General features: G+C 42.2%; 1 protein-coding gene across 1 annotated transcript in view; it reads right to left on the bottom strand.

Moving 5' to 3' along the window:
* Nucleotides 1-20,293, bottom strand: part of SH3RF3 (SH3 domain containing ring finger 3) — a 438,432-nt gene that overhangs the window by 122,114 nt on the left and 296,025 nt on the right. Inside the window, exon 3 of the mRNA XM_075061458.1 lies at nucleotides 12,027-12,302. Within this exon, the coding sequence (XP_074917559.1) occupies nucleotides 12,027-12,302 (276 nt within the window). The remainder of the gene's footprint in view (nucleotides 1-12,026; nucleotides 12,303-20,293) is intronic.

Genomic DNA, 20,293 nt, shown 5'->3' with positions numbered 1-20,293 from the left:
TTCATAGGTGGCCATGGAGCACACAGCACAACTCAGCTGGTCCAAGATGGAGGATGTGTAAATGTGGTGTAAAGCCTTATTTGCATACACATCATCCATTGTGGACCAGCATCCACCACACCGATCCCCCAAAATTTATTAAAACAGTCTGCAGATTGTTCCCCAAGGGGCTGATACAGCAGGTGTGGATCAACAGTCGTGACTACACCTCTGTTACAGAGCGTACCTGGCCCTCCTGGCTCCTGCCTCTGCTAGGCTCCAATAAAGTCACTCAGAGACCCTCGGGTTCTGAAACGGCTTTTATTTACAAGTTTGTGCTCCTATCACCTTCTCACCATACAATGTGCACAGCTCTGGGTTCCTTGTGTCTGAACCCAAGAGGGAAGGGCTTACTCCTTGCTTACTCCCTCACTCTCCTCCTCTCTCTCACCTCCCTCACTTCCTCACCTCTTATATAGCCCTGGGCTAACAGCTGGCTCTCATTCCCCAATTGGGGCAGATTCTTTCCAGCCAGTTCCACTTTATTCACTTAAATGGGGCTGGCATGGCAGGGGGCTGATCCTGCAGTCCTCCTGCTCAGCATCCAGTCATACACTTTCCCCCCTCTTCTCCAACCACCAGGTTTGCCCATCCACACCCTCTTCTCCCCATGCCAGGCGGAGTCCTCCAGAGGAGCCCTCCACTATCTTTCCCATGACCCACTGGGTCCTCCTTGAGGGGTTCTGCAATCCCCCACCTGCAGAAGCCATATTGTGTGGGTGTTGGGTGGCCCCATATCTCTGCCGCCATCCTGATGTTCTCACACCAGTCACACCCCCAGGTATGTCCCCCTTCCCTGCCTTTGCCCCCACCAGGGGTTTAGGGTCAATCACAGTGCACCCCTGAACCTCACATTCCTCAGACCCATCAAGCAGGTCCTGGTTTTCCAGGGGTCCCTGGGAAGAGAGTTCTGTCAGGCCTTTCAGCTCCCCAACAGGCCCTGCCTTTGTTCCTCCAGTCCTTCCTAGCCCGGCCCCTGTTGTCTAGGGTTATTGACCTGAGTGACCCTCTCCCCCGTGCTTGGAGGGTGTCCCCTCTTTTCCATCTTGGGTTTCCTCCCTCAACTTCCCTTCCCTCTTGGGGAAGGGTCCCAGTTGGTTCCCACTGCCCCAGGGTACGGCAGGCCCTCTACTACCCCTACCTGCTGCCAGTGGAACCAGCCTGGGCCCTCAAGGGGCAGCTGGGCCATTGGGCACTGTCTCTTCTCCCCCTGAACATACTCCACACTCAGTTTGGCTTCGGGAATCACCCACTCAGGCTTTACTAGCCCCTCCATAAGGGGGAACAGGCTGAGGCTGTTTCCACTAGACCCCACTGGGGTCTCCTCTCCACCATCAGGGGAATGATGGACACCCGCCTCCCTTTCCCTGGCCCTCTCATGTTGGTCCACCCACAGAACTGGGTGAAACCACATTTCATGTCCAGACAGTCCCTCTTTTTATGTCTGGGTTGCCTGCACTGTCAGCAGGTGATTGTCTTAGTCCCCATGGGAGCTCCCAGGCTGGTCTCCCATTTCTTCTCGGGACCCTTCCTGGTCAGAGGTTCCCTGGTTCTTCTCCCAATGTCCTCCTCTTTATAGGGGTGTCCCCTCTTCCTGGGGAAGTCTGCCTCCGCATACTCCTGTTAATTTCACCGCTCCCTCTACCATATGTGGTTGGTGCCTTCACACCCAAACCCTTATGTTCTTGGGGAGGCCATGTAAAAACTGCTCTAAGACGAGCATGTCCATAATCTCCCCCATTGTCTGGGCATCAGGCCTCAGCCATCGAGTGGACCAGTCCATTAATTTCTGGGCAAACCCCCTGTCTACTTTGCTGCCTGGAACCGCTGGTAGTATTTTTTGGTGGATAGCCCCACCCAATCTAGGACAGCCCCATCCAATCTTCACTGCATTATAGCTTCTGGCCTGCTCCTTGCTTAGGGCCATGTAGGCTGCTTGGGCTTCACCAGCCAGGTAGGGAGTGAGCCGCAGGGCCCAGATTACCTGTCCTATCCTGCTCCCATGTGTCCAGGAAGGCATCGGGATTATCCGCAGGCACCATTTTACAAAGTCACAGGCCCAGCCCCTGAATACTGTCCCCCACCGTGGGACTCACCATTCTCTGGAGGAGCAGCAGCTGTACACTGGCTGGCTCTTTTATAAAGTCCTGCAGGCTCCTCTGCTGCTTGGCCTGCTAGCTAAGCAAGGCCTCCCTCTCCAGCTGGTGGGCCTGCTGAAAAGTTTGCATGGCCTTTTGCACGTCTTCCTGCTGTTTCACCAGCCATTGCAGAGTCTCCTCCATCTCTGGGCTGCCAAACTCTTGCTCTGGCATAGGGTCCCAGACAAGCTCCCCTGTGTAGCAGAGCAGAGCTGGCCCTCCTGGCTCCCAGCTCTACTAGGCTCCAATAAAGTCACTCAGACTCTCAGTTCTGAAACCACTGGTGTTTTATTTACAAGTTTGTGCTCCTACCACCTTCTCACTATACAGCATGCACATCTCTGGGTTCCTTGTGTCTGAACCTGGGGGAGGGCTTTCTCCCTACCTGCACTCCGTCACTCTTCTCCATCCCACACTTCTGCTTCCTTCGTCCCAGCCTGTTATATAGCGTTGGGCTAATTGGGCTGGCAGCTGGCTCTCATTCGCCAATTAGGGCAGGTTCTTTCCAGCCAGCTCCACTTTATTCACTTAAATGGGGTTGGCATGGCAGGGGGCTGATTCTGCAGCCCTTCTGCTCAGCACCCTGTCACCATCTCCTATTGCAACTGCAGGAAAGGGAACAGCATAGGAGCCACTATGTTGGCTCAATGCCACTGGAGAATCGCTCTAAACCAGCTTTCAGGTTATTTTTCAGTGTAAACTAGCCCCAGTGCAGGTGTTCCATTTCAAAATAAAAATCAATTTCCAAAACAAAAGTTATAATTTCCCAACATAGCACATAATATGATTAACAGACCAACTGGACACATTTATATAATGAAATGACAATATACCAAAAAAAAAAGAAAAAAAAGCAAAGTACAGTTGAAGGTGCTGACAGGCTAGATTACACTAGGGACTCACTAGGAGATGCACACTGAATTTCTGATTTTTGTAAATTAGTAGCTGAATGATAAACAATAAGCAAACAATAAAAAGCAAGAATAATGCAGTACAAAATGTACTTTGTTCAAACTTTTTGTCAATGGTAGTTTAGTTTTACTTACGTATAGTAGTAAATGTACTGTTGTATGGTATATTTTATAAAAATAATGAAATCTTGTTATTATGAGATTTCATTTCAGTGCACCTCTATTAAATCTTGGTTGAAGGGTATGGAAAGACCACCAACTCTTTTGCACTTATTGTACAGATGACATTTAGAAAACTGTTGATTAGCAACTTCCTGCTCTATTCAGCATTTCCAGGTGCAGACAAAAATAGAAAACATGCTCATGATTAGAAAAGCTCTAGCTACTTAACTAGAACTCTGAGCTATCTCAGCTTGAGTCACTGAATTCACTGACTGAATTGCATGATCATTTCTTGGTAATGGGTTCACTATAACAACTTGAGATCTGAGCTGGCACCTGTTGTCACTGAAGAGTCCTCCAGAAAAGCACGTGGCAGTGGTCCTAAAGTGAAAGACCATGAGGCCATTAAATGTTTCTGTGACAGGCAGTTGAAGGAAGAACAGGGAGGACTGATTTGGAAGACTTCTGAAAATAAAGTTCACCATTTGATCATTCCCTTCTTGCATCAAACCTTTCTCATCTATTCCTGTGAAGGAATTCAGTGATTTCCCCAAACGCTACTCATGGGCTTTCCCTGAAAAGATTGGAAACAGAGTACTGGCATTTTTTGGACTACTTTTCCATTTATGAACATTTTGGAATGGAGGGTGCAGGTGTCCAGCAATGTTGCATACATCTGTATAAGCGACACAGCTCTCTTGGTCAATGAATTTATAAGCTAATAGCTATCCCAATGGACAGTGCTGTTTTTGCACATTTTTCTCAAATTACAGAAAATACCTCCTAGGTTGTTTGGCAATGGATTCCACTTGACCGAAGATTATCACAGTTTGCAGCTTTGGGGCGTGTACACGTGTACAGAAACAACTCAAATAAGTTAAATAATTCCCTTGATCTGTTCACCTCACAACCCATAAGCAGAAAGATAGTGAAAACAGTCAGAGATTGTGTTCTTCAGCTGTTTGTTTCAGCTGGAGGGATGCAAGAAGAGTTCATGCTTCTAATGTTCTAAAGAAACAGATACTATTCCATTACAAAGCCTTTCTGAAATGACCATTTCTGATTTTTGTAGAGAATTGCCAATAAGAAGTCTCTGCAAAAAGGAAGGTAATTTCTATATAGCTTCTACAAAAGCCTGAACATTGTGTATGTAGAATTGTGATAGGTGTACTCCCCACACTGGCCCTGCAAGAGAAGAATTGAGCCAACTGGGCCCAATCATCCAGTTAGGCTGCAATTTGGGAGAATTAAGCCTGGAAGAAAGCCCTAATAAGGGGAAACTCACCTATATGGGAACAGGCGGGGCTTATAAGATAGGAAATTGGAAGCAGAAGAGGCAGCAAGGCAGAAGCATGGAGTCCCCCTCCCTGAGGTGGGGGAGAAGAAGCCCTGTAGGAAGGGGGTCCAGAGGTGTGTAGAGCAGTAAGGTGGTAGAGATGCAGACCTTAACTATTCACTACAGGGTCCTGGCCTGGAACCCAGAATAGATGGTGGACGTGGGTTCCCCTGCCAACCATTGCACAGTGGGACTGTTTGGGGTCAGTGAACAGGAAGACTGAGTCACTGTGGGAGTGACAAGGTCAAGGGTGTGAGAACTGCCTGACACCACATGGACATTAGACACTTTGAAACACACCCTCTTCCCTTGCCCCCAGAAGGGGAACCCACTTAGTGACATGGCTAGAGGGTTGAGTCACAAAGAGGGTGCTGTGGTTCCTGGAGCGGGAGAGGGGCTGCAGGCTGAAAGTGGTGGAGTGTAATTACTGGAAGGGGCATCGATCTGGTGAGCTATTCCCCAGAGTGACCAGGACAAGGTGCCTTCCTAGCAGTGAGTAGAGCACCCCATCAAAGAATCTATAGCTCAGGGAGGTAAAATCAGGCAACTAAAAGAAAAGATTGTTTCAAGATCCTGCCATAAATACTCTTACGTTTTAAATTATATTTGATTCCTGCTACAAAGACTTTTGATAAAACCTAAATTGTGATGACTTTATACTTCCAAGGAGATTTGTATACCTTTATGGACAAATTTTCAAAGACTGACTGATGCCTAAATTGGGTTTGCACTGCAGCAGCCAAATCTGTGCGTGCATGAGCAAATGAGGTAATTGCAAATGTTGGGATCCAACGGCACTCATACTGCCCATTTTTATAGGACAGCATGGTGCAGCCTTTGAAAATCAGCTCATAGCATTTCCTTGAGCATGTTATTGAGAAATTCCATGGATCACAACAAATCCTAAAGAGTCAGTTAAAGTTCTTTATTTACAGAAAGTGTCATGGCATTTGACAACTAGCAGCATTCTTCTTATGTCTTGAACAGGCGAAGATTTCAATGTCTAATGTTTTGCTGCCTTAAATTAGTTGTATTATGGTGCTACCCACTGACACCTAGAAAGGTTCCCAACAGGACTATGAACAGCAAAAAGTCTACAGCTCTCTTGTGAATGCCATTCAATCTTCTGCACTCTACTATTATACATGCACTACATTGATTTCCAGGCAGCACAAATGAATACAAGTCTAAAAATTGTTATTTCAAAAGCTGACTGAATCTCCTGTAATTTCCACAGTGACATCATAAGGCCTTTCTTTTGTTTTTTTTTCTTTTGTTTGTTTTGTTTCTTGTCAGCTAAATGCCTCCATATTAGTCACTAACTGACAGCCTTGTCCACAGAATTGTAAGACCTACAATCCCATTTCATAAACTTTGTCAGAATGAAAATCAAATATAAATCATTTTAAACCAATTTGGATTGCTCAAAAATCAACCCCTTTGTGAGAAAATAGCACAAAATTGTGTCTTCAATGACAACCACAATTTGTGGCCTGATATTTAATAGAGTCATTTAATGCACCAATACAAAGCAGATTCATTTGGTGTTCCATGGAGGTAACTCTATTGGAGTTAGACAACTGGAAAGATTTCAGTGATGGCACAATGTACTACTCTGCTGTGCCTACCGTCTACACTGGCCAGCTGGCAAGGAAGTCCCACTAGCAACATACTACAGTGACAGCACCACAGAAATGGAAATGCCACTTGAATTGAAATGTTAAGGGGCTGGGCTGTCACTCTGTAACAATGAACCGGTACTGAAAGTGATAGCTCTTGGTAAGATTGCCACAGAAATTTTTAAATACTGCTGTGGGCTGAGAGTGAGCACCAAGGAAGATGAAAGAAATAATGAAAGTGATCACTGTGATTTTTTTTTAAAAAAACATCACCCCACTACAACAGAACACAGGAAATGCCTTTTATCTTTATAGTTTTAAAATATATTTGCCCTTGGGGCACTTTTTTAAAATGGCATGGCAACATACAGAGGGTGAGCCAGCACAGGAATGAAACTTTGGACTAAATTCTGATCTCAGTGTAAATCTGAAGTAACTCTCCTAAAGTAAGTGGATGACTCCAGGTTTACACTAGTGTAACTGAAATCAGAATCTGGTTCCTTGTAGCACAAAGCCTAGCCCTGATGTGACTGTGTATGGGGGTGGAGGGGAAGTAGGTTTGTCATGGTATAAAACCCCACTCTGAACCTTAGAGTCCAAAAGATGGGCTACCAGCACGAATTCCTCTAAGCTTAATTACCAGCTTAGATCTGATAGGCTGCCACCACCCAAAAGTATAGTGTTTTGGGACACTTCTGACTCCCCAAATCCTTCCCTGGGGACCACAAGACCCAAACACCTTGACTCTCACAACAAAGGGGAATAACCGTTCCCCCCACCCTTTTCTTCCTCCCAGATCTTTCCCTCTCTGGTACACTAGGAGATCACTGTGATTCAACTTCTGAATCTTAAAACAGAGAGGAAAGTCCTTCCCCCTCCCCTTTTCCCCTCACCAAGAGCAATACAGATTCAAGCTCTGTTGAATCTAAAACAAAGAGGAAATTCACCTTTCCCCCACTCCTCTCTTCCCTTCTCCCACCAATTCCCTGGTGAGTACAGACTCAGTTCCTTTGAGTCTTAACAAGGGGGAAAAAACAATCAGGTCTTTAAAAGAAAAGCTTTTAATAAAGAAATAAAAACTAAAATTATCTCTGTAAATCAAGATGGATATTACAGGGTCTTTCAGCTTATAGACACTACGAGAAGCTCCCCCCCCAGCAAAATACACACTAAATTCTACCAGCCAGATACACATTTGCAAATAAAGAAAACAAGCAAAAGACAAACCGCCTTTCTACTTGTACTTACTACTTAAACAGAATTAGAGCGTCTGTAGTTGTTGTCACTCTCAGATCCCAGAGAGAACAACAGACAAAGAAAACACACAAAACAAAGACTTCCCTCCACCGAGATTTGAAAGTATCTTGTCTCCTGATTGGTCCTCTGGTCAGGTGTTCCAGGTTCACTGTTTGTAACCCTTTACAGGTAAAAGAGACATTAACCCTTAACTATCTGTTTATGACAAGGTTAAATAAAAACAGTACTAGACTGGATCTTGAAATACTGTGCAAGAAACAATGAAATAGACGTGGTGCAATTCTGTGGGCTAGATTTTGATCTCACACCGGTATAAATAAGCTGCAACTCTTTTGAACTCAGTGGACTTAAACTGGTGTAAAACTAGTATGAGGTTGGCACCGGGCCCTATAGAGAGCTACCCAACTGCTTCTGCATAAATCGCTAATAGAATCCTTCCACAAGCACCTCAATACGCAATGGGTCTGTTAGGCTGGTCCAGCATGTTCCTTTCTCTGTGCTCAGTTAACTCTGCTGACCCCTTCAGAAAAGGGGGTTGGGTCTTGTAGGTGGCTAGAAGAGAGTAGTCCATGCAATCAGGGAATGAAAGAATTGGTCATTATGTTTCGTCATTATGCAGTGAGCCCAATAAGGAAGGTCAGGTTCGTCATCTCTTCCCATCTTTTACACCCATGCCACGGTGGGTATAATTTGGCCCAAACATAAAACATTATTAAAATTGATTTATTCCTGTCCTTTTAATTGTAGGGTAGTTTGAAGAGTTGGATCTGGGGAGGTCACAGGGGACATCAAGGTTCCCACTCTAACAGTGGGGTTACTGACAAAGATCAGAGATGAACATACATTCATTTCATTGTATTTAATATTCAGAGTAGGAGGGAGAAGCAAGCATTGTAAATTTGGGAGGAGACAGTGAGAAGGAAACCAAATACTCCCACTTTGTTCTCCTTAGCTACCTCAACAGACTTCATGACTGTGCCACCACAAACGGGAAAGAAGAAAAACAGCATCTGGTTTCTGTGGCTTAAGATACTGACAGTGTCATGAAGTTCAACGAAAGAATAATAACATGCAGTGATATGGAAAAGACCTGTATTTGGTTTGCCTAAAGGCTTGTGTACACTACTGCTAAAGTCAATGTAACGTCCGCTCCTCAGGGATGTGGAAAAACCACGCCCCTAAACAACGTAAGTTCCATCTACTTAAAGTGGTGTCTACACCCTGCTATGCCGATGGGAGATACTCTCTTACTCACATAGTTTCTGCCTCACATTGAGGTGGAGTAATGACATCGATGGGAGAGTGCTCTCCTGTCGATATAGCGTGTCTTCACCAGACGCACTACCTTGGCGCAGCTGCATCAATGCAGCAGTGCCAGTGTAACATGGTAGTGAAGACAAGCCCTAAATCCACTTCCCTGCCAATACAGGATTATTACTCCTTTTACATTTACTAGAGAAACCTAACTCTAAACACCCAGTTTAGACTTAGGTTTCTCTAGTAAATGGCAGTTTAAATGAGTCTGATGGTTACAAACATCTTTTTTGTCAGAAACATGGGGTCTGACTCTGATCCTGTTTACACTAGTTATGCGCTGGTGTAACTCCACTGACTTAAGCGGAAAGATAACCATATAAATGAGGTCGGAATCAGATCCAGGATCTCCAGAACACAAACAGAGAATCACAAATGGTGAAATGAAGAACAAGGCTGAGATATCATTACTGACAAATCATATCTATGCACTGTTGTTGTAGCCATGTTGGTCCCAGGATATTAGAGAGACAAGGGGGAGTGAGGTAATATCTTTTATTGGACCAACTTCTCACCATACAACAATGGAAGATACTGAATTTTGCCACCTGAAATGGAAACTCCACAGCATGAAAAAGGAAGCAAAACTTAACAGCAACATTTACTTCCTGAGCAAAAACAAGAAACGAAACATCATCCCCAAAGGTCTTGCCATCTATAACTCTCTGACCACTACATACAACTCCAAATATCAGAAGCTGGACCAATAAAAAATGTTACTTCAACCACCTTGTCCTCTAAAATCCTATCTACGGCAAGGCAGTGCTCATGCCACTGCAGAGAGGATAGTCACGTAGGCCCTAAAAACTGACTAAACAGGAAGCTTCATCAGCAAGGTGAAAGCTAAAATTAGCATTGAAAAAGCTGATGAAATAAAGACAAGAGCGAAGTCCTGAGATGAAAAATAGATTATTCATTGTCAGAGAGAACAATAGACAAGACATAAAAATAATTACAAGGTGAAGAATCTAAAGGATAAAACAGTGGTAGAAAGGAAATTCTTTTAGGCAAAACAAAGCAGCTACAGGTAAAGACTAAAAGAATGAAGGGAGATGGCAACATGATAAAAGGTGATTGAGAATGCAGTTATAAACTTATTCGGGAGGAAAAAATTGCATGTGTAAATCACAATGGACACTCAAGATTGTGAAGGTGTATTACAGGGAGCAAGAAGATTTTCCAAGGAGCATTAAAGCTGTCATCAAGAGATCAGGTTTTATAGAGCATCAAGTATACAGAACGGAACAAGGAACTAAAAGATCCTTAGTGCTTTAGTAGAAGAGGCAATGACCATTTTTCAAGCTAATAAAGTTACCTAAATTAAGTGAGCAATTTAGGGTTTTTAAATTGTTTTATATTATTTTAAAATTACCATTTAATAATACTTCTACAATCACAATATAGTATCACAATTAATATAATATAAAATTGGTGATTGGTGTCATAACTGGCAAATGCTTTGGCAATTAGCATATTATAAAACTATAATACATGAAAAAAATGTAATATAAAATAAATTTAAAAATACAATATCAAATATAATACAAAATAAAGTGACAAATATAAAAGATGTCTCAAACTGAAAAACAAACGTTTCATTCCAATAAGGATCTTAAACAGTTCATTTCAATTTTTTTCAAAACAAAATTTAGTTGAACTGGACACGTTCCCAAAGAATATTTCCCTTTACAGTAACTCCTCACTTAAAGTCGTCCCAGTTAACTTTGTTTCGTTATTAGGTTGCTGATCTATTAGAGAACATACTTGTTTAAAGTTGCACAATGTTCCATTATAAGGTTGTTTGATTCACCCTGCTCTGCCTGCCTGGCATTTCAGCCGGGCAGTGGGTAAGCCTCCAACCCTGCTCCCCGGCAGGAATGATGGTCAGGCAGAATGGGGCAAGCCCCCGCACTCTGACCCTGCTCCCCGGCAGGAGTGCCGGGTGGGCGGAGCAGGACAAGCCACCACGCCCCAACCCCGCTACACCCCTGCCTCAACCAAGCTTCACAATCAGCATTGGTGATTACAGTATTAAATTGTTTGTTTAAAATTATTTAAAACTTATACTCTATATGTATATAATGTCTTTTATCTGGTGAAAATTTTTCCCCTGGAACCTAACTCCCCTATTTACATTAATTCTTATGGGGAAATTGGATTTGCTTAACATCATTTTGCTTAAAGTAGCATTTTTCAGGAACATTCCTACAACATTAAGTGAGAAGTTACTGTAATTGAAATGACATTTTCTGATGGAAAAATGTTTTATTAGAATTTTTTGACCAGCTCCAGTTGTAGATTTTGCCTTTTTAAAAAAAAAACCACACTTCTCACATGCGTAATATCAGTGCTGTATCCTGTGGATAGAAGATGAGTCAGCAGCTTTCCAATAGGCTTGGCACAAATGTCATTCCAAAATGAGGGCTTGACTTCTAAGGGCTTTCCATAGGCTGCTAAGGATATGTCTACACTGCAATTAGACTTGATGGCTGGCCTGTTCCAGCTGGCTCAAGCTCGTGGGGCCCAGGCTAAGGGACAATTTAATTACAGTGTAGATGTTCAGGCTGGGGCTGCAGCCCACGATCTGGAACCTCCCTGCTCACAGAGCCCTTGAGCCCGATCTCCAGCCCAAGTCTGAACGTCTATTAAGCAATTAAACAGCCCTTTAACCCCAGTCAACTGGCCTGGGTCAGCCACAGACTTTTAATTGCAGTGTAGACATACCCATTGTGCCCTCAGCTCCTGCAGACCTCCCTGCCTTTGGTGGTATTTAAGAGGATGGGCAGCATCTCACCTGAGTGAGCTCTGCCTCAGCAGGAAGGAACATTTAGAAGTCAGAAGTTGATGGCCCTGAGTATCTACCATGATTGGGCTCCCAATTAGTTTGGAAATTCTCCTCTCCTTCCAATGTATCTGAGCTCATGGCCCTTAACTATCATGCATGAGAAGTCACTGGTCAAAGAAAGAAAGGAAAGGTCCGTTTTGCTCCTGAACCTAGATCTGCCAAAATTACAGTATTTTAGCAAACTACTGTACATGAGGAAATGCAGGGTTATTAAAATCACTGTATCCATTTGAAATGAAATCTCTTAAAATTCCATCTTAAATAAAAAGATGTTCTAAGTTATCAAGTGCTGGTACATTGCAGAGTATTTTACTCATAATGGAGCAGACTGCCAGATGCAGCAAAACAAACACATCTTGAACTATACCCACCGGTAAGGAAATGAGAAACTGATTTTTACTTTACCTTGGTGAAGGTTAAACAGTCCTTGTCTTGGTCTTTATCCTTTATTTCAAAATCGTAAAGTGCTTTGCCCTGAGGCGGAGCTTGTGGAAGGGGCTTGATACACTGAATGTAGCTGGCTGGAAAAAAGCCATGGTTTCCATTGAGCTCTCCATGATACCAATTCTCATCCACCTTTCGTCGTAGTATGATAATGTCCCCTTTGGTAAACTTGAGGTCACCAGGTTCTTTTCCCTCATAGGTGTAGAGAGCTTTACCATAGGGCAGTTGAGAAATACTCTAAAAAAAACACAACAGACAGTAATTTTAAATGAACTTATAACATGCATCAGCTCTTCCTTAAATTTTCCAACTACTAGTAGCTAAATGATTATCAGCAACAGATCTACCATGGTGACTCCAATTTATTGCAATACAATATAGTCTAAATTTCATGCAAAAATCAACGTTAGTACAATATTAATGTTGACAAATGAAACACTTAAATGTCAGGAAATGGCAGAGTTAAGGTGAAAGTTCACTATAACGCTGATGCATTGTACTTAGACTGCAAACTATTTAATTAAATGATTAATTATATTTGCTAATTCATACACTATATAATACATAAATTGGAATTTCTTATAAAAGTATACATGCAATAAGATAAATACTGTACCTACGGTCTTCAGGCTTGGTTTGATTTTTAAGTCAAAATGAGATCTACAAAACAAACCAAGTTTGAAGGAAATTGGTTCAGTAGCTTACAAGTTATGAATTTAAAGATATTAAATTGAAACTTTTTGACTTAGTTTGTTAGAACAAGTCCAAATGAATTGTAATAGCATTTGTGTTTTATAAAATCCTCTTAATCCTTTCAAACTGCTCAAATTGCATGGTATTCACTAAGGACTACTGTATGTACATACATAATTTTAAGTTTAAAGATTCTTCTGTCTTTGAGTTAGTGCCAGTAGGGAAAATATTTTTAGAATAGGAAGAATGTATTAGGTTCATCCCCTCATAACTGATATGCAACCTTCACTATAACTTACAGAACTATAACATCTTTCAGACTGTTTCCCAAAACACTTTAGAGATCTTGTGGCTCAGAGTTGCCACTCTCTCTCTAATATTTCTCTCTATATAGATAGATAAGTGCCAACTCCAATTATATATAATAGAAATGATCCAAGAGGGAGCTGTACTCTGCTAGAGCCTGCTCCTGTGCCTACTGAAGTTCATGGCATAATTCCTATAGACTTAAATAGGATCAGAATTGAGTCTATAATGAAGGTAACTGCTTACTCATTACCCTCAGCCTGCTGTCGATGATTTCGGAAGTTGTAACTGAATAGGCAAGAATAGAACAGAGGGAAGTTCAGCACATAATTTAAGGAGGTTACCCAGCTCCCAGTTTCCATTTGGGCCAAATCATGTCTGGTCCTTTTGAGAGTTCATGGGGCAGAGGGAGGTGCAAGGAGCCTTTCCCCTGGGTCCCCTTGGGGTAAGACACACCTACAGGGGGCATGGCAATGTACCCCATTGGCAGGACCGGCGCTAGGGTTTTGAGCACCCTAGGCGGACGGCAATTTCGCCGCCCCACACGCTGGTCCTGTGGCTCCGGTGGAGCTGCCGCAGTGGTGTCTGCGGGCAGCCACCGGAGCTGCGCGAGCAGTCGACTGTCCGCAGGCACCACTGCGGCAGCTCCACAGGAGCTGCCTGCCACCCCCTCCGGTGGCGCCCTGACCCAGGGGACACCCTGGGCTGCCGGCTGCCGTGGCGGCGCCCTGACCCAGGGTCAAAGCGCCTCCACGGCAGCCGGCAGCCTGGGGTTTCCCTGAGCCAGGGGACCCCTTGGGCTACCAGCTGCCGCGGCAGTGCCCTGACCCAGGGGACACCCTGGGCTGCGGCTCCCACTGGCAGTTCAGACTCCCTCTCTGTCCTAGCAGCAAGGCTGCTCAACCATTTAAAAAAAAATTTGGGGTTGCTTTTTGGCGCCCACAAATCTCAGTGCCCTAGGCAACCACTTAGTCCACCTAAATGGTTGCACCGGCCCTGCCCATTGGCCTCTCACTTGCCAGCTTTGCTGGCAAGCTGTGCAAGAATCAAAATGCTTCACCATCCTAAAGGGTGCATTCTTCTGCATGCCTCTCAGCCCCATAAGGGATTATGCAAATCTTTCCCACACCTCCTGCAAGGTGGTGAAAAATTGCCTTCCTACCATCAATGCAGGCCAGTACCTATCAGGAATGATATGGCCCTTTGTTCCACAATGTAGTGACATTATGGTTGTTACTAGTTTATTTATAAATTATTTATAAATGTCACTGGATCTTGTATTGTTTGTGTATGCATGGATACTGTTTTTTTTCCTTTCTTTACAGTGGCTCTCAGCTAGGATGGGTGACTGGTGGGAAGGGTATAAAAAGCAATGTATTTTAAAAACTCAGACATTTTACAGGATGTTGATGATTCCCTGACTTCTGGGTGGTGTTTTTTCTGAATAAAGGATTAGATGTTTATAGGAATAAGAATAACATTTGAAATTACAGTAGCTAAGGTAAAACTGCAAGAGCTATTAATTATGATGCTTCCAATGTGAGGGGGTGGGATGGTCAAGAAGATATTCCTCCCCAAGTTATAGTACAGGAACAATAGATGCACTATGGAGCTTTTATGCCTTCCTCTGAAGCACCTGTCACAGCCCACTTTTAGACACAAGATACTGAATTAGATGTACCATTGGTCTGTTCTGGTATGGCAGTTCCTATGTTCTTACGATCAAATCTCTCTGTGGGCTGAGCAAGAACATCTGCCTGTAATTTATAGTGCACCATACCTCCATATGGAATATCTATATTCTGGACAAAGTAGGAAGCGATTTTTCATGAACGCTACATCATTCATATATTGTACTCATATCAAAAGTCAGATCCTATAGTCATCTCCGTACACCAATATTAATTTCATTATTTTATTTGCAAAGTGGTTAGGCACTTAGGTGTTGTCTTGATTTTGGAACGTGTGTGTAATGGAGTCCACTGTCTGATTTAAAGTGATGGAGCCAATCGCACATACCATAGCACTATCCTTGTTGTATGGGTAGGGATTTAATTTCACTGCCTCATAACACAAACTATCAAATTTATCACTGCAAATTTCCCACACTTTTTTGGTTCTAGGTTACATCTCCCTAACCCGTTGTCAGAGACGAACAGAATGGAAGAAAGCTTTCAAACATAATGAAAAACATAATATCAGGAAACAGAAAAGTTAATGGCCACATAACACTGCTATAAAACCCAACCTCCCAAAACGGCTTATTCTATGGCATCATCCTATGGTGAGTTAGTCAAACTGTTCCCAACACACTTAGCTCTGCTGCTAGGATGACATCTAGTAACACTGAGGCACTGCCCATCTAAGCATTTTAAAGATTAAAGAACTTGCTGGTGTTATATACTGGGGCACTGCATGTATAGTGTTGCCTATTTCATTCTAGAAAAACAATCCCATGCTTTGCTGAAGAGAAGGTTATAGACTCTGATAGTAGCACTGAGATAAGAGAGAAAGTAAGATTGATGACTCTAGTACTCTGCCCATGGAAGACAATTTCTCAAATATAAAATAAATGCCTTGTCAAGTATTCACTACACATGAACCATTATGGATCCAGTTATAGCATGACTATGATCAGAAAAGTGATTAAGTGAAGATGGAGGTACCCAGGCTCAGATCAGATTCCTTACTTCTCTGGCCAATTTTTTTTTAACTATTTTTTCATTATGATAGAAGTGCAATGCCAAAAGAGTTAAGGGAAAGGAAACTGGATTGTATCCTGGCTCATGAATTATTGGCAGAACTGTTTATTAAGTTTCATTTGTTGTGTCTTTATTGCGGGTGATTAAAGCATGTCCTCTGGAATGGTGGCCGAAGCATGAAGGGGAATACGAATGTTTAGCATATCTGGCACATAAATACCTTGCAATGCTGGCTACACAAATGCCATGTGAATGCCTGTTCTCACTTTCAGGTGACATTGTAAATAAGAAGCAGGCACCATTATCTCCCGTAAATGTATACAAACTTGTTTGTCTTAGTGATTCGCTGAACAAGAAGTAGGACTGAGTGGACTTGTAGTCTCTAAAGTTTTATATTGTTTTGGTTTTGAGTGCAGTTATGTAACAAAAAATATCTACATTTGTAAGTTATACTTTCACGATAAAGAGATTGCACCACAATTCTTGCATGAGGTAAACTGAAAAATACTATTTATTTTATAATTTTTAAAGTGCAAATATTTGTAATAAAAAATATCAAGTGAATTCTGTACATTTTGTATTCTGTGTGGTAATAGATTTTTTTTTAAATTATTTAAAAATTTTTTCCTATTTTTTCCTTATGATAGAAGTACAATGCCAATAGAGTTAAGGGAAAAGAAACTGGATTGTATCCTGGCTCATGAATTATTGGCAGAATTGTTTATTAAATTATATGAAATTATTTGAAAATGTAGAAAAACATCCAAAATATTTAATAAATTTTAATTGGTATTCTATTGCTTAATAGTGTGATTAATCACAATTAATTTTTTAAATTCCAATTACTTTTTTTGAGTTAATCACACGAGTTAACTGCGATTAATTGACAGCTCTACTTAATTTACATCTCTCTTGTTGCATATTAAACTCATTTCTTCTTGTCCTAGTTTCAGTGGACATGGAGAGCAATTGATTACTAACCTTTTTATAAAAGCCATTCATATATTTGAAAACTGTTACTACATCCCTCTTTAGTTTTCTTTTCACAAGACTAAACATGCCTAGTTTTTTAACCTTTTCTCACAGGTTTTCTAAACCTTTTATCATTTTTGCTGCTTTCCTCTGGAATCTCTCCAATTTGTCCACATCTTTCCTAAAGTGTGGCACCCAGAACTGAACACCATACTGCATACATGAGGCATCTTAGCTACAACTCCCATTAAGCAATGTAGAATCCTTTCCAAAACTATATTTTAAAGTTTTCACTTGAATTTTTTGTTTTGTTTTCAGCTATGTTTTTTTGATGAAAAGTAAACAATTTTCTTCAGAAAGCAGCCACTTTTTGTGGAAACTTTGTTTAATTAAAAGCTCAATTTTCCAAGGAAAAACAGTTCTGATAAAAAACTGACAGACCCTGTGAGTCTAAAAGCCCCCAGTTTAACTTAAAGATCCCAGATTGAGTTTTCAGAATTGCAAGTAGAAAAAACACCTCTTTACCTGTAAACGCATCTTATATGATATAGACTCAGAGATCTAGACAGAGAGGCAAACATGAAGCTTGATGCTCCCACTCTAACAGAATCACTTTTCAAATGAACTACATTTTACAGTGGGTCGGGGAGTGGTGCTTTAGAGATAACTTCAACAGCGTAACTGAGAAAAAAAATGAAAATTCTCCTTTTTAGGATTCTTCAAGTAATTATAGTAGCAGAGCTCAGTAGTCAGGAGACCACACACTATTCATGAAATTAATTCGAGTTCCAAACAGGTAACCTGACTGGCCTTTTCTGATCATGGTGGCAGCAGCAGTTGTTTTCATTAATCTGTATGTTGAGTAACTCATCAAATTTAGAAAGATTTTCGTAGGTTGGAAGAATGAACTTTTATTTTGTTTCGGGTTTCTCTCTCTGAATTACAAAATAGCAGCAAAACCCACACCGACAGTATGTGCTAATCACCATGAGACACCCCCTCCCAACAAAACGGAGCACACTCCTACAGAGAGTTTCAAGCTTTACCAGCTAGTTTTCAAACCTTTGTACAAGCCATTGCTGACCTTATCACTCGCCATTCTCCCACTTGACTCCTCCTCATTCCATTGGCTCTGTAGGCTAGTGTTGTCAGCCAAATGTACAGTCTAATTCATAACTGCAATCCTTTAAAGTTCTGCCTAAAAATAGACTGTTCCCGTTCTCTCTTGGCATACTAGCGCCTCACGCTTATCCCATTTACACTCACTTTATGTTCCATACAATGCTTTTAGTCATATTTTATCATCTTCAATAGGCACAGATGGTCTTTCCTACAGAATTCTCTAATTTAAAGCAGGCTGTGGCATGCTGTCAAAATGAAAACCCAGGGAAACTGTGGCAGGGAATGATTTTGGAGGGAGCCAGAAAGATATGCATAGCAGTATTTTAGCAGCTGGAGGGGTAGGAAGAAATTAAACACTCCTTTCTCAGCCACTACCCTCTTCTTCCTCCACATCTTTTCTCCCCCACACCACCACCTTCCACTCTTCCAGAATAAAGATCCAGCAAGGGTGCAGTGAGAAAAAACAAACCACGTTTACTCCTTTGCATCCCCTTTACAAAAATAATCTTCTTTCCTGCTCTAAATCCTACCTTATTTTTTGCTTTTCCCCCTTTAACTCTATACTGCTTCCCAGAGGTTAAAGTAGGTTAAAACAGCAGAGGGACCTCACACCACATCAGCCAAAGAAGGGGAACTGTAGAGGAGCGCTGCTTATCCAACCTGAAACAGGGGGAGGAGCCACCCTTCTGCCTGGCTCCTCCCTTAGTTTGACCCTCACTCTTTTCTACATCACCTCAACCACCTATTCTCTCCAGCTTGGATAGAACTGCTGTTTTTCCCCTCCCCACAAGCACACTGAGACCTAAGGCATGTCTACATTAGAAACTTAAATTGACCTATGTTAGTAATACTGCAGTGGTTCATGTCTACATTACCCTCCTTCTGTCAGTGAAGTGTGTCCTCACCAGGAGCACTTCCACCGACTTAAGAGGGGCAGTTTGGGGGGCTGAAAGCCCGGGCTCCTGGGGAGCTGGGAGCCTCCAGGCAGCAGCTGGGCTCCCTGCAGGGAGTTGGGAGCCTAGGTAAAAGCCCTTGGGGAGCCAGGTGGGCACGGCACGACCGGGAGTGGGGCAGGCACAGCCCGGCTCTGAGTGGGGAGCCCATGTGACAGCCTGACTTTCTTGTCAACGTCACACCTCCATGCTTGAGCTGTGAAATTGACAAGAATGACAGCCAACAGCCCATGTAAGTTACCCATAGTATCTACATAGACACTGTGCTGCCCTAACTACAACCAACATAAACTCGACACCTCTCATGGAGGTGTAGTTATTATGTAGGTGTTCTAGGGCACCTACATCAGTAGGAGTAAGGCTGACATAATTAGGTCAGAGTAAGCTGCCTTACCTCGACTTAACTCTGTCGTGTAGAACAGGCCATAGTCACTCACAAGTGTAGCTTCACAATCAAACAGCCGCTATATCTGACTATGTACTAAGAAATTGATTAGCCACATTGATTTCTCCTTGCATTTCTTAAGCTAACTAGAATTCAGCTAAGAATCAGGGTATTAAAGTTCAAGAGGCTTTGTTTTGTTTGTTTTTGTTTTTTAAGAGGTGGAGCTGAGGAATCATAGCCAACATCAATATCCAATCTTTTCTTCTGCCAAAAAATACTTTTGTACAATGCTGAATTCTGCCCAAGATTTCTTTTCCATTTTAATCAATCAATATTGACACAAAAGCCTGGAGCATTAATACACTGAGAAACTCTTTACAGATGACTTAATGATATGTTGGCAACTCAATAATTCTGCATTTATGTTTCAGCAAAGTCAAACAGCAGCCGTTAAGCAGGAACCTGCTGGCAAATTGACAGAAAACAACTATGAAGCAATTAAATGAGAATACTGGAGGATTTTTCATTACAGACCCCAAAGAGCAAAAGAAAAAAAGTTTGTTTTCAATAATCGTCATGGTGGAAAGCTTTGTACTGCAAGAACTGCACAGTGCTCATAGGTCTTAAGTTCTGAAAAGCTAAAGTACAGAAATGTTCTGTCAATATGCTTCAAAGTAATGGAAGACTGGAAGACAGGTCAAAGGTTATCGGCTCCAGTGAGCAGCAAACGAGGTCACTACAAGTAACAACATCTATTCTGCACTTATCCTACTAATGAAATGCAGGTTCATACAAAACATGCTTTCGTTTCATAAATAAATTCACACTGTTTGGGAAGTGGAAATAAACAGTTTATGATGCAGCCAGTTTTATTGGACATAGCAAACAGATCTTGAAGGTCTGGAGAAAGTAAAACCACATTAAGGGTTGTGGCATGCTCTAACAAGTATTTGCCAGGAAATACACACATACTCTGTTGTACCTAAACATCTCATTCCATTCTCAAAGGAAATGGGCAAGTTCTCAAAATGGGAGGTGCATAAATAATTCATCTGATTCGTTCCCTGGATTTGAATATGAACCACGAATTCATTG

This window comes from Chelonoidis abingdonii, chromosome 1 (genome assembly GCF_003597395.2).
Source record: "Chelonoidis abingdonii isolate Lonesome George chromosome 1, CheloAbing_2.0, whole genome shotgun sequence".
Lineage (NCBI taxonomy): Eukaryota > Metazoa > Chordata > Testudines > Testudinidae > Chelonoidis > Chelonoidis abingdonii.
The sequence above is the reverse complement of the archived record's forward strand: the minus strand, read 5'-3'. Positions and strand labels throughout refer to the sequence as shown.